This window comes from Anoplopoma fimbria, chromosome 6 (genome assembly GCF_027596085.1).
Source record: "Anoplopoma fimbria isolate UVic2021 breed Golden Eagle Sablefish chromosome 6, Afim_UVic_2022, whole genome shotgun sequence".
Lineage (NCBI taxonomy): Eukaryota > Metazoa > Chordata > Actinopteri > Perciformes > Anoplopomatidae > Anoplopoma > Anoplopoma fimbria.
In genome coordinates, this window is record NC_072454.1 from 5,891,082 (window position 1) to 5,907,050 (window position 15,969).

At 39.3% G+C, this 15,969-nt stretch overlaps 1 protein-coding gene across 1 annotated transcript in view; it reads right to left on the bottom strand.

Annotated features, from left to right (window-relative positions):
• Positions 1-15,175, bottom strand: part of arfgef3 (ARFGEF family member 3) — a 49,417-nt gene extending 34,242 nt beyond the window's left edge. The window contains exons 1-6 of the mRNA XM_054599998.1: positions 14,714-15,175; positions 12,098-12,149; positions 7,394-7,475; positions 6,709-6,849; positions 6,152-6,220; positions 355-471 (exon numbers count right to left, since the gene is read on the bottom strand). Of these exons, the coding sequence (XP_054455973.1) occupies positions 355-471; positions 6,152-6,220; positions 6,709-6,849; positions 7,394-7,475; positions 12,098-12,149; positions 14,714-14,798 (546 nt within the window). The 5' untranslated portion in view covers positions 14,799-15,175. The remainder of the gene's footprint in view (positions 1-354; positions 472-6,151; positions 6,221-6,708; positions 6,850-7,393; positions 7,476-12,097; positions 12,150-14,713) is intronic.
• Positions 15,176-15,969: the final 794 nt, after the last annotated feature.

Below are 15,969 nucleotides of genomic sequence, written 5' to 3' on the forward strand. Positions count from 1 at the left end.
TTTTGTCTTAAAACAGACTGATTTAACAATTTATTAATCAAGAATATTCAAAGAATAAAATTGTAGATATAATATATTTTTGATTGACTACCAACAACTCAACCTTTCTTTTCAGAACTTTTAATACTGCAATTTCCCAGGCTTCCTAAACTTCTCATCCTGCGCTCCGCACTGAGTTTTTTAATGATAGTACAGTAGTAATGATAGTATTTTGTTCAGTTAAATGTTTTTTTTTAAAGTTTTGTTTGATTTATATTTTCATATCATTATCTTTTGTATTCAATGTGTATATGTGTATATGTGTGTCTGTGTCTATAGCTACTGTATTGTGTGTGTTTTGCACAACGTTGTGACCTCTTGTCTGTGTCGCAGCTGCAGTGTCAGGTCTCCCAGTATCTGGCTCAGTGTGGCTCGGACCGCCGTGTTGATGCTGCGCTGGTGACAGCTGGACACGTAGGTCTGGATACACACCTAAACACACACACACACACACACACACACACACACACACACACACACACACACACACACACACACACACACACACACACACACACACACACACACACACACACACACACACACACACACACACACACACACACAAGGATATCTGTCAGTGTGTGATCTTTCTAATGTCTGATTCACAAAAGCAGATCAGGTTCTGACGCACAGTCCCCAAGAAAGCATCTCTGAACTACCAGGGAGATTGAAGGGAGGTTTCCATGGCGTCACAGGTTACTATGGTTACCAGACCAATGAGAGAGAGGGGGCAGGTGGATGCATTGTTAGTGTTTCAAGGCTATCTTCCAGCCAGATTAGAAGGTCACAGAGTAAACACTGTGGAAGGTAAGACGGCAGTTAGTCAGCAGCTGAGTAACACAACACTTCCTGTGATTTGACGGAGGCTTTTCAGGAGAGGCTTTTACCAAAAGTGCCTCGGAGAAGCATTAGAGTGTGGAATGTTTTAAGCACAAAAGGTCCACTGCCTCACTCTTCACATTCAGGCAGTAAATACACAAACACACATACAAAGGCAAGGCAAGGCACATTTACTGATAAAGCACATTTTTATACCGAGAGGCAACCCAAAGTGCTTCACATTTAACACAAGAAACACATGATGGAAACAATAAAAGCGAGCAAAATAAAATTATGCAGAATAAAACAATTAAACTAAATAGATAAAAGGAGATTTAAAAGAAAATTCATTAAAAGCAATGGTAAACATGTGGGTCATTAGCTTGGATTTGAGAGTAGTCATCATTATCTCAAGTCTTAGCTCTTCAAATCACACACACACACACACACACACACACACACACACACACACACACACACACACACACACACACACACACACACACACACACACACACACACACACACACACACACACACACACACACACACACACACACACACTTGGCATAATTTAGTCCCATTATGGACGCTGATTTGGAAGCATTCTTTTAATTTTACAATAATTTTCAAAATATTGTGAGGATTTGGCTTGACTGCAAATTCTGGGATTTATTACAATAACTGCTAAGTCAAGGAGGGATTGTTCAACATCACAAATCTGTACACAGGTAGACCAGAGGAGTGTTTGAGGGAAGAGAAAGAGAACATGTCAGCAACGAAATGTGATTTATTTCACTAATTAAAAAAGGTCTGTTACATCATCTGAGCATTGAGAGTTAACCGTCCCAGCCTCATTCAGAGCTCCAAACAAAGATCACCTCTGCTAATTATACTCAGATTATTCGTCTTGGCAGCCTCAGGGATGTTTTCCACCTCCACCACTTGGGCCTAATCGATGGAGGATCAATAAATCCTGCATCATTAAGCCTTCCAGACCCAGCATGGCTGTGAGATGAACAAGAGAGTAGGGAGCAGCCTCCTGCTGCCTCCCTAAATTAAAACTTCTTCTAGCTCCAGCAGTTTTACTTCTAGTGAGCAATCAATGCTACTGTTTTGTTGTTTATAGCTGCAGTTAAATGTTAGTATGAATATGATCCAAGCAAACGACAATACCTGTACTTACAACATTTTAAAAGGATAATAATAATAGGCATTTTACAGCGACATCTGTGCATGTATAATTCACTACAGAGGTCAGTCTGACACAATGGTGTTCATTTTTTATTACTATTTTTCAGGCAGTAATTGTGTTAAATGTAAACATGACAACAGACAAAAAGATAACAGCAGCTGATGGAAGAAAACAATACCTGCAGCTGTAACACTTGTTACCGTGGCAAAAGTGATAAAATGGCTGCAGCAATCACTCCCCTTGCCTGCAGGTGGCGATAAAGCCATGTCATGCCTTCCCTGTCCTCTAGGTGGGGCAGGCTAGCAGGTGCAGAATTGGTCTGACAATGACAAAACTGCTACGCTTACAGAAAATCAGCAGCTTGCTAAATCATGAATGACTGAGTCTGTGAGTTAAAAAAGCAGTTTCATGACATGGCACAAAAAAGTGGCACAATGCCCGTTAAACTCAATTGGAAGTGACAGGAATGAACTCTGAGGGTGCAAAGTACTTTTATGCAGGGCTGTACAGTAGAGGGGGCCAGGTTGAAATTTTCAACTATTCTGAGAAATTGGCAAGTCTTTGCTTGCCATCAGTGGCAATAATTTCTTTAACATATAAAAAATAGGGAAAACAAACAGCCAAACGTGTACCCCAGAATGAACACTTTTTAATATTTGTTGCATTAGTGGTGTTTAAACAAACAGAACCAGACAATGCGACAAAACCGTGACTGTGAAAAGTTTGAACAACCCGTCAACATCACAAACTAATGTGGAAACTGATTCAGCTGACAAAGAATCAGAGGAACCGGATCAAAAAGGAAAATTTGTGAAGTCTTGGGAGCCAAAATATCTCAGCATCTTTTAGCTAGACAGAAAAATTATACCGCAAAGCATATACAAATAACGCATGACATGTATATATGTCACTTTTCCTAATTAAGGTGACGCGTTACTGCACAGTATCTTAATAAGACCAAATATAAGGGCACTATGACCATATTTTCTGTTCTGGTAACCAAACGCTGAGGCCTGGTTGCCAGCTTGGCAACCACTTTTTAAAAACGAGTGCTGAGCCTTTTCATGTAAGTGATGTCATGGTATTAAAGGTAAAGTATTAACCTCCATCTCCCAGTGGTTGAAACTGCATAAATCCCTCAGCGGTGCCAATCCCTGCATTAAGAACCTGTACTGAGCCTCGCTGTTTGTATGGGATGGTACTGATAATGGAGGGTGCTGACAACCTCTCCAGCCACTCTGAGTTATGACACACACACACACACACACACACACACACACACACACACACACACACACACACACACACACACACACACACACACACACACACACACACACACACACACACACACACACACACACACACACACGCACACACACACACACCAGATGGCCTAGGCTGGCAGCACATAGCCCATTAACACAACATGTTGACCAGGTTTTTATGAGCTGTTAATGGACGTCAAACACACAGGAGCTGCTGCTGAGTGAAGTGATGTTACAGGAAAACACACTCCAGATAACACTCATTTGGGTTTAAGTTTGGAGATAACAGACCAGGTAATTGTCAGTTTGTATATTTCTGCTCAGGTGGAGCACGGGTGCCTTCATGGTTTTATTTGTTGAATGTTACAATATGCTTTTTGTCCTGCTAAGGGAAATTATGAATACTCTTAATAAAAAGACAATCTTTTCAGTGCCACATACTCATCCCATAAAGTCTTTAAAGGTGGCTGTGGAAAATTCTGTAGCTTGCCTATTTGCATATGCAGCTGTAATAAGCTAATGTGATCCAGTTTAATGGTGATAAAAAGCATCCAAACCTCAATGAAAACCGCTCCTGCAGCAGGTTCTGCCTCTCAGATGTGGATCCTTATGTTCAGTATGTTCCTAACTAAACTGAAAATATGTTTGCCAGTTTAAGTCACCTTATATTTTGAGATATTGAGATACTATGCAATTAAATGTCAGTTTAATGAAGAAAATTTGACATAAAACAATAGAAGCTTTATCACAGTAAATTAACTAAATTCTTAATACTTTACAGAATTTGAATAGCAAGCGTTTTCAGATAACGTGTTCCTCAAATACATATCTATTTTTGTGTGCAGGTTTTGCTGTTTGCTGTCCCTATTTTCATATATTAATATTTTTCACTTTCAAAATATTTTTTATTTGATTTAAAAACGAATCTCAAAATGGTTGCCAATGGCAACCTGGCAACTGTTACGGAGTTTCTCCACAACAGCTACTCTACTCTTGTGTTTTGCTTTAGCTCTAAACCTCCACAGAAAAGACCAATGAAGGCAATGCTGCAACAGTGAACAGTTTTCTTTCATACACACACACACACACACACACACACACACACACACACACACACACACACACACACACACACACACACACACACACACACACACACACACACACACACACACACACACACACACACACACACACACACCACACACACACACACACACACACTTGAATGTCTCAGCACTGCAACCACTCTGAATGATGTGCTGTACATTATGAGGCAGCGTTGCACATTTATTATTCATCCAAACTACTACTTGTCATATTGTTCCCTTTCAGGAACGATGAGGAGCAATTATCAAAGCGATGAGAGGGCTAGAATGCAAATTTGTCAACAGTTAATGAGCTTTATTCGACTTGCTCCACGTTGTCGTTACAACCGACTACCAGTAAGGAAAGAGTTTCATTTTATTACAATGTTTGCAAACAAGTTTTAAAGTTTTACACTGTCATAAATTTGATGGCTAATCCCTAAAAAGGCCCCAGTAAACCACGGCTATGTTTGTGCAACCAAAACAACTTCCTTCAACCAGGTTAGTCCGGTGTGTCTCAGGCTTGTTATGTGGCAAATATCTCCCTTCATCTCAAAACTCTCTCGTGTTCTTGTTTTATAATTCTAAAAGCAACAGATCTTCATGCCTGTGTGTGTGGTTATGTGTGTGTGTATGTGTGTGTGGAGGACCACTCATCTCAACTTTCTGAATAATGGATGAGATTACAGCATGAGACAAGGCCTTGAGGTGAGTAGGGACGGAGCAAAGCTTCACCTTTAAAAATAGATTGAGCTCACGTACTGCTTGCTTTGCAAACAGTTCACAAAAGAGGCAGCAATGCTACCGGTCATTAGTACGGTCCAAATCAATACTGTGACCATGAAAGAATATTTGCCTCAATTTTTGCTTTGTCATCAGGTTAAAGTTGAAAACTCCACAGAGAAGAAACAGCAAAAAAAAGTTAATTAAACTGCATTTATAAAGCACTTTTCAAGTCTTAGCAACAAATCAAAGCCAAACACAATCCAAACTTTCATACACACATTCATAAACATATGGCAGAGGCTGGTGCCACCTGCTCATTAGGAGTGAGAAAACATTCTCACACACACACACACACACACACACACACACACACACACACACACACACACACACACACACACACACACACACACACACACACACACACACACACACACACACACACACACACACACACACACATATTTAGGAGCCATTTGGGATTCAGTATCTTGCCAAAGGATAGACTGCAGGGATGGAACCCCCAACCTTCTGATTAGTGGACAACCGACCCTCCTCAGCCACAGCAGCACAGGTATATGGGCGTGGATGAAATGGTTACTTCTTTGAAACTTTTTTCCCCCTTCCAGAACACATTTAAGCTCATTTAGCTTTCAAAAAACAGCTTGAGGGTTGAGCAGTAAACATACGTCTCCTATTCGTTATCTGTGAAACTATTCTCCGTATTTAGTTCTAGTTTAGTCTGTCTAGTCCATCTAACATTCTAGTTGGATAAAAACAATAGCTTTTATGATGCAAACCAAAGAAACATAAATGGATAAACACTCTGCATTTTAAAATACAGCTGTCTGCAACATTCCCAACAGCAGCTGAACAAGAAATCTAAAATATTAATTTCTGCATGTCGCTGATTAGTTTTGCAAAAGCAAAAAGAAAGTCCCTTTTTGTTGCTAAACGTATAATCTCTAATATCTGATGATGAAGCCGTATCAAAGAGGTTTATGATGTCCTACCTCAGCAATCCGGAGGATGGAGTCTCCATTGATGTCAAAGTTTGGTGAGTAGGTGATACACAGCAGGACCTGCACACAGGAGACAGAAACACAGTTATGATTGTCGGTTATGATTGTTTCTATTAGTCGGTTATGATTGTTTCTATTATTCTTTATTATTTTGGGGTAGATACATTTAACAGCTCAGGGAAAAGGACTTCAACTGGTGTAAACTAGTAACAAACATAAGCGCTGTGACAAAGTTAGTCCCTTTAACACTAAATAAAATATGCAGAGCAACATCAGGTGATAACAGAGCTCCAAAGAGGCCAAATTACAGGAAACCATCAGAGAAAAAGCTGCAATGCGAAATGCAAATCTTTTTCATGCAGAGTGATTCAGCTGCCAAGCATATGTATATGTCTCCTGCAGATTGAGTGTGCTCAGTGCAATATGGTGCAGGACTATAAAAATAGACACTTTAAAAAATTCATATCCGTTCACACTCCATATATATATAGAATATATTCAGGACCTAAGATCAGGATCTGGAGCATCTGCAGATCACTAGGTTTTACCTTCATGACTTCCACCTGCAGGTCTTCATGGAGGGACGGGGTGACTCTGATGGCCTCCAACATCTGGCTGAGCAGCTGCTTCTCCAGGACCTCCACCGCCACGCCGACCCCGCCCACAAACCTGTCCTCACATAGGAGCTTCTGATTGAACAGAGGCAAAGAGAAGAGAGTTTAATGAGGCAGCTGCTTCCCTCGTGATTTCCAAATAAATAAATATGAATATTCTTCATTTTCTGTAGTAGCAAAATTTTATGCTGGTGCACAGTGTTTTTTCTATTTTACAATGTTTTAGTGTGCAACCAGCTTGATGGATACCAATTCTGATGTTCAGGAGGTTTAAAGAAAGACTGAAGTGGCTAATACAGGCTAATGGTAAATACTAAAACATAGCAGAGTCTTAAAGTCATCAAACTGACTAAATAATTAACATCTTGGGTTTGCTTGCTGGTTCATACTAGATCGAGGAAAGCTAAAGCGTGTATTAAGTTGAACCAAGATGCATTAAATTGCTATTCAATTGTAAAAAAAAAAAAAAAGGAAAATTGGGACATTTCTTTAAATATAAGCTGTTGCAAACCACAGATTCAATCAAGAACAATATAAATAAAATGAAGGACATGGATCAAATAGAAAAATTGGTAGATAAATAATCTTTACAGTTCTGCTTCACTGTATGTTCAGGTACCTGCATCCCAGTAAGCCCCGTCTGTCCCAGTTTGGTGTTTTTAGACTCCAGAGCCATCTGTAGAGGCAGCAGACAGCGCTCTCTGGAAGCACACAAGAAAAAACACAAATATGTTACAACAACTCCGTTGCCATTATTGCTTTTAGTTGTCTGAATATTTCTAAGACAGTGTTACATTAACGGTAGAAATAATCTTAAAGGCTGACTTCAGATCAGATTGCAAAGACCAAACAACACTGTCCTTTGCTTTTTATGTTTGTAGTTCATCTGACTTGAAGTCCAAAACATTAAGATCTTTTTCATTCTAAATAGTATCCAGCAATAATTACACTAAAGGTAAACAGATAACAGTGACTTACATTTGTGACAATACAACCACGTAACATTTATCACAGTTACTATAAGGCAAAGTGAGAATATTTACTATTTGAAAATAGGTTTGAAAAAAAAAAAAATTCAAGATACAGGTCTAACTGTAGCTTTTAATGAACCAGAATCACATGTATTTGTATCAAGGGAACCAGTGTGATGCTAACTCCTGAAGGTGGCCTACAAAAACACATAATCCCTGCAGCAATCTGTTGGGTCACATGACATATTAAACCCAATCTGCAGCCAGCAGGAAATGTTCCCTCTTTAAACTGCTGTCATCCCACGACTTCAGTATTCAACAGGAAGTAGGATTTTAGAGGACTGAAGGAGAGGACATATCAGCAGAATATGAGAAGGTCTCACTGTTGACCTCTATCAAGAACTCCAGATCCTCTTCCCTCTTACCTGCTCTATAATACTATATAAACTTCCAAGTTCAGAATATCAAATCACATCTGAAGGGTGGAACAATTTACATAAGCTTCTGCCCTCTGACTTCACATTTCATTGACTACAGAGAGAAACAGAGCTTCACACATCAGTGTCTTTTTATGTTTTTAAACTTCATACAGAGAGAATAGTGACCTGTGTCCTCTCCTCTCTATCTCTCCTTGTTCTGGTGCTGAAGGGTCACCACGCTCCACTGGTGCTAGAAACCTCTTTATCACTCTCCCAGGTTTAAATGATTCAAGTCTGACATAAATGGAGGAGAAACCTACTGTGTTTTGTACAAATGGTACACTTCATGTTATCTTAAACACAGAAACAGGTTTTTAGTCATAACAGATGAAAAATAGAAGTCAATATCTGTTTATAGAGTTTGTAAGACGGAGTCAGACTTTGTGAGGTTATTTCTGCCTGGATTCCACACAGACAAAGACTGTGTTGGGACTTTGGATGCAGAAAAGACTGAGAACTAGTGATAACTTGACACCAGCTTATGGAGTTAATACACTTCCGACAACGTCACTTTCAGGCATTTAATACAAGTGTAACAAATTCAACTGGTACCAAAAATGATAAACGAGGAACATTTAAGTTGTCTGTTGCCTTTAATGTTGCTTGTTAACTATAAGCTATATTGTTTTACAATTTTGTTTAAAGCTGCAGATACAGTACAAACTAGCTTTTTTCAGCTCTGGCACACTGCTAAGAAAACATAATAAGAAGGTTATGGTCCATTATATTAATGGCTTATACTGATCAGGGTCACAAGGCCAATTCCAGCTGACTCTGGGCAAAGGCAGTGTTCATCCTGGACAGGTCTCCAGACTATCACAGGGCTGACATATATAGACAGAAAACCATTTACGCTCACTTCCACACCTACGTGCAATTTAGAGTCATCAATCAACCGCAGCTGCATGTCTTTTTGGACTGTGGGAGGAAACCGGAGAACCCGGAGAGAACCCACACAGACACGAGGAGAACGTGCAAACTCCACACAGAAGGCCGTCTAGCCAGGGAATCAAACCCAGGCCCTTTTTGCTGTGAGGCGACAGTGCTAGCCACCACACATTTCCAATATAAAATAACTCAAATAAATTTGAATATTTTCCCCTCAGATAAAAATAAAATGTCGTAGTAACCAAATTATTTTTGTGTAGCACAGTGTAGGAGTCAGTTACATAACAAAGCGAATGTGTTTGAATTGTTTTTTTCTCTCTCCATTCCTTCTATCTTTCTTTGTCTCGTTTCCTGCTGCACACTCTCTCGCCCTCTCGCTCTCTATCTCCCTCTCATTATCTGGAGTTGGTTGAGTCACGGCTCCTTGCTGCTGATAGCAGACCACACTGGGCCTCGTCTCTGAGCTCTCAGGCGGCTCCGAGCTGTCACAACTAAACAGGTTCAAAAGGGCTGCAAAAGGGGGCCACAGTTCAAAACAGATTTAATGTGATCAGACACTTTTTTTCCATGAGCAGGTAGAAAGCCAAAAAGAAACGCACAATAAGAAGCGTCTAGCCTCAAAAGACACAAAGAAATCTGAATAAAGGAACAATTTTAATCTGGATGAGAATCTCAAAGTCAAAAGCAAAGCAAAACCAACTGAAAAAGACCCATAACCTATTTATCAAATGCTCAGAAATGTTTATGTCTATGATAGAAAGAACACAAAAACAGTCCCTTTCAAGTTATTTATGTATTTTTTCAATCAAAACTTCATTATTCCGTCAATCAAGGACATCTCATAGCAACTATCCTTCAGAAGGATCCATTGTGTTACCCTGTTTTGTTCTGTCAGTCAGTGTGTAACAGTAAGTGTCCACTTTGTTTCGGAGGGCTGAGCCTTGAAATCTCTTTTGTAGAGACATACGAGCCCACTGGACGAGAACCATCGCGCTGCATTACAAAGACATTATCATCAATATTTAATCCAAAAATTCCTAATAAAACAACAGAGGTTATTGAATAAATAATTCACAGCGCGTTGAGCTGCAAGAGCCTCCAGAATTTATGGCGCCTCCAGAATTTATGGCACCTCCATCACGACGCAACGGCCGACAGCAGCGCATCTCCATTCACTTTACATTTTATATATATTATACATTTAAAAACAACCGATTTAACTAAAACACAAGAATTATTCCATGACAGTTGCAAAAAATATTCCAGCAGTCTGCATTTGTTAATGTCCAGTTACATTTTTATCTGCATGATTTAATTTCACTTCTATTTCCATCAGTGGTTCATCTGTTTTAACTGTTTATTTCTTGCCATAAACATCTCAGACACCTTTACATGTCCTCTTAACACCAACTGCATTCTCAAGAAAGCACAGCAGAGACTGTACTTTCTGAGGAGTCTAAAGACGTTTTGGCGAATTAACTTTTATCGCTGCACCATTGATAGTATTACTGAGTGGTTTTACAACCTGACTGCTCAGGACTGCAGACAGCTACAAAGGATGTTAAAGAGAGCAGGAAAAATCCGTGGCACAAAACTACGACCACTTAAGGGCTGTCTCCTCCCAGTCCACTAATATAACATTTGGGTTTTAGTCGACTAAGATATCTTTAGTCCATAAGTTGTTTTTTTTATGCTTATTTCTTGCTGAATGATCTATATCAAAGAAACTTATGAGCAAACATCTTCGGTCGAGGACAGCCATAAGCAAATTCATATCATTTATACCATTTGCTGCAAAAAGGAAAAGCCCAAACATCATGACAGAGACCATCCATCCTGTCCTCAGTCCTTCCATCTAATTTTTTTTTAGCAGAGCATCAAGTCACACTCCACTCGTTTCTATAACAGCTTATTTTCCCAAGCAGTCAGGTCGCTGAACAGCTGACACAGTTGAGAGAGAGCCACTGAGCACATTTCATAGTATTTTATTACACATGATAATAAATGTGAACTTGAACATGATTAGTATTATAGTTGGTGAACTGAACAACAACAACAACATCATCATGTCTTGAGACCTTACACTGCAGTTTGTGGAAGGTGTGAGTGAAAAATGGATTTTTTTTATGAATCCAGCAGATGATAAAAACACAACAGGCAGTGCAGACACGGTAGTTTTACTGTTAATTGTGTGACTGGTTTACTGAAAGGAACTCTGGCGCATGATCAACAGCTTCTGTTCTTTTTCTTCTCTACTAGTATTTCTCTTTTATGAGCTCATCTGCAAGGAGACCCTGTTTATTTTATACGGCTTGGATCGGTGTCCTCTTGATGGAGAAAACACTGGTTTGGCTGTGTGGGGAGAAACATTCCTGTTTGAGCTTATCCACTGTATATATACTTTAAAAAAAAGCTCAGGGAAAATCATTAAATTGTAGTGTTATATTTGCAGGTTTGAACTTGTCAAACACAATGTTTAGAGTCCCCGAGTTCCTATTTGTAACAGAGCTGTTGTGTTGGATTTCACAATATTAGACAGACCAAAGTCATTGCTTCTAGCGTGAATTCATCTATTCGCTAGAATTATACTGTAGTGGCGTTTGAACTGCGTTTAAACCGAGTGATGTGTAACACTGATGCATACAGACAAACCGCCTCAGTCGAGTGCTTAAATTCAATATTTGCATTACCATCCTAGGAATGATTTAATCATTCAATGTATTCAAATCACACAACGTGTGTAAAATAGAGGAAGGCTAGCCAAGTGGCTCAGAGAGGAACACTTTGAATTTCAATATTTGGTTATCCGTGTATCTGCAGTAAATACACACTGTGCAAGCAAAGCTGAAGTGTCTAACTACTGTATTGAAGCATGTCCTGGTCTGGCAACCAATGATGATCAAGCTCATAATGTTTCTTGTTGAGGTTCTGTTAGGCTCGTTGTTTCTGACTTGAGTTGAAATTAAAGTTGACTGCTCAACTTACCGAAGCTGTGAAGGGGAAATCTTGGCTGATCCATTCTGAGACTCCAGGGTTTCTGCAAATGAATGGAACAAAACAAAAGAGAACATTGTGATTAATAATACCTCACAGCTGTATTACATTTATGTAAACCAATAAATTCCCAGCTCTTACATATTCTGTTTGTTGAGCTCAGGAGGATCAGATGACAAACATGTGACTTTCTTTACCGAAAGAAAAATCTAGTTCCCCACATAGACACTAATTTCAACAGTATTTGACAATATTAGCTAGATAGTTAGCATAAAACATGAGCTCAGAATGAGTATGAAATCAAAGCTTCATTTCAAATCTATATATGAAGCAATTCGGCACAGAGGTTTTCATATAGTTGAAGGAAAAACTGGTAATATACTACTATTTTCTTATCTCATTGTCATAAACACTGTAGTTTATTATGACTCAATCCAACATACAACTTCCTGCTGACAGAAATACCCACTAAAGCGGCAAATGTGGATTCATTCCCTACTAAAAATAGTCCCCAACAAATGCACTATTTCTTCCACTCTCAGTAATGTTTGCCAAAAACAACCAGCTGTTTTGAGGAAATCATTCAAACGTTTTTTATTGAAACTTTTATTTGTAAAAATGCCTTAAATAAGACAAAGGCAGAGCAACTGCACAACTACATGCTGTAAAAAAAAGACCTCTAACTGTGAACCTTGAGAAGAGTCACCTTGGCCTCACACAAGGGATATGCTACTGCAATTTTTCTTGAAAACTGCGGTAGTATAAACTTGAAATATGAGATTTGCTGACATCTCTAAAACACAGCATAAATCTCCTGTTACTCTGCACAGGCTGTAAAGTTTCATACACATACTTCAAGGTTTAGTGTACACTAGCCTTGCCCTTATACTTTTTATTGTCATACACTGCATCTGTGTGTGTGTCTAAGGTGGCGTTCACTTGGGATGTTTTGGCGTCCTTCACATCACGTCAGAGGCAAATATATGAGCTGCTGTTATAGGCGTGTCATTTCAAACCTGTAAAACATGAGGAAGCCCATTCACGTCAGATAGAGGGCAGACAAAACTGAAATATGGCGCATGGGATAGTGTCTGTTTTGTCACACTTGAGACCTCACTTCATACACACACCTTGCATTTGCACAGGCAGGGTTCCAAGGTTAGCAGACCACTTCATGCCCTATTAGTTTTAAACACGCCCTTGCAGCGTGTGTGCGTTAACTTAGTGTCTTATGTGTGTGTGTCTAAGGTTTAATGACTGTGCCTTCATCAGCACAATCTGAGCCCATTCTCTACTTGCTGTGTCACCTGCCACCAAAAGGTCAAGCTGGCGAATCGTGCCTTTTAATACTAATAAATTCCCGCTGACGTCAGTGGAAAGCTCTTGTTCCACCTGCTCAAATGTTGTTTGATAGAGTTGGGTTTTTTTTGTTTTTTTTACTGTCATGTGTTCTGGATGCTGTTTCAGAGGCTTTTCTGCCTCGCTAAAGGAGAGAACTTCTGGGGAAAGCACTGAACTGTGCAGACAGACACTAATGAGACCAGCAGAGATTCTGCAAAGCCCTTTTATTCTTGAAAAGGTTTTTGATGGTTTCTGTGCATGCAAGATACTCTAAGTCACGGTACAGTGACTCATTTTAATTGGAACAACGCTTTTAGGAGGGTAAAGGATGACTAGTGAGTCAGCAAAAACATCAGTATTGATGATTGTTTATTGAGACCCACAGCCTCACGTCCTCTTTAACAGAGTGAGATGTGCTATGCATGATGTCATCTTATGACTGCCTGTGAAACAGCTATTATCTTAAGACTTAACATAAAGCTCCAAGCTCTGTTATCAGACATCTTCACGTCTGTGGTACTGGGTATATTCTGCCTGTCAATAATCTGAGCAGTTTAAAGTTTATACTGAAAGTCTGCTAGAATGGTTGCATTTATGTGCCATTCTAGCAGACTAAATAATTGACTTTCTTAAGTGATGTTGCACAATCATATGTGATTTTATAAATTGCCTAAAAAGAAACTGAATGAGTTTGAAATTGAAATCACTAGGTGGGTTTTTTTTCAGCTATTTGTTGATCCCATAGAGTCAGCAACTAAAAAACAGTGTGCAGCTTGTGTTTTGGATGATGGAGCTGATGCATGTTACCTAAAAGCTTGCAGGTGAACACGCACACACACATCCCCTAAATGAACTTATAAGAAACATTGATTTCCTCTTAAGATTTGGTGGTTTCTTGATATATTTCTATGCCACCTTTAACATACAGGCCTGTGGTTTCATGCAGCTGATGCATGTTACCTAAAAGCTTGCAGGTGAACACACACACACACACACACACACACACACACACACACACACACACACACACACACACACACACACACACCCTAAATGAACTTATAAGAAACATTGATTTCCCCTTAAGATTTGGTGGTTTCTTGATATATTTCCATGCCACCTTTAACATACAGGCCTGTGGTTTAATGATGCATGTTACCTATAAGCTTGCAGGTGAACACACACACACATATTTCCCAACAAATCTCTTTTGCAAAGACTCTCCTGCAGCCTGGAGGACCGGAGGCGGTCTGCTGGAACACTCACCCCGGGCGTAGACGCATGCATCCCGGATAGCTTTGTGCTTGTGGCCGGACGCGTCTTTCTGCAGCTTTCGCAGGATTTCCTCCATGCTTGGCTCCAAAGCACAGGCGTGTTTTTTTTTTTTTTTTTTTTTTTATCTCAAAGGGAGATGCAAGGTTTGAACTGGTTTGTGCACGTTTGGGTTTTTGTCTGTGGTGTTGTTTTTAAAGGGAATAGTGAAAGTGACAGCATCCCTGATGATTCATTCCCAGAGACCAGCCAATGATGTCAGGCCAGCAGTCCAGTCCTCTGCACGGGGAAAAGGAGGAAGCGTCTCTATTTATCTTCTTGTTTTTGCATTAATCCACCTCGACGGCTTCCAGGAATAACAGTGAAGATAATCTGATATCTGATAAATAATCAGCATGAATTGTCACCCATAAATACAACGAATAAAACGCCACTCTCCCATCTCCGCCAGTCATTAATTCCTCGGCTCTACCGTGTTTTGAACTCCGTTCCAGTCGGTGCTTGTTATCTTTGTGGTTGCCAGATCCGGTTTTTTTCTATACCTCAATGCACCACAGAGCGCTACCTAGAGTTTTCCGCTAAAAGGGAGGATTCCACTCAAAACCAGGCAACACAGTATTTACACCGTTCCCCCGTGGGGAAGCTTGAAACCGTGGCAGAGGATCGATGGAGTCACTGGAATGGGACTTCCTGCCTATGACAGGCGAATCTGTGTGATCATTTTACATAAAGTAGCAGCTAATTAGTAGTCAATAAATTAATTGATTTAAATCATTCATATAGAACAAGGACATAAGTATTTAGATACATCAATGTTGTGTTTTGTAAGGGTTAACAGCCTTGTTGACACACACAAACACATAATATAATATATATATATATATATATATATATATATATATATATATATATATATATATATAGTACCAGTCAAAAGTTTGGACACACCTTCTCATTCAACTACTTTGAAGAATCTAAAATATAAAACATATTCTGGTTTGTTGAGCATTTGTTTGTTTACCACATAATTCCATATGTGTTCCTTCATAGTTTGGATGTCTTCAATATTAATCTACAATGTAGAAAAAAATAAAAAATAAAAATAAAGAACAAACATTGAATGAGAAGGTGTGTCCAAACTTTTGACTGGTACTGTATTATATAATAATATATCTATATAAATATATATCCATCCATCCATTTCCTTCCGCTTATCCGGGGTCGCGGTATATAAAATACATATATAAAAT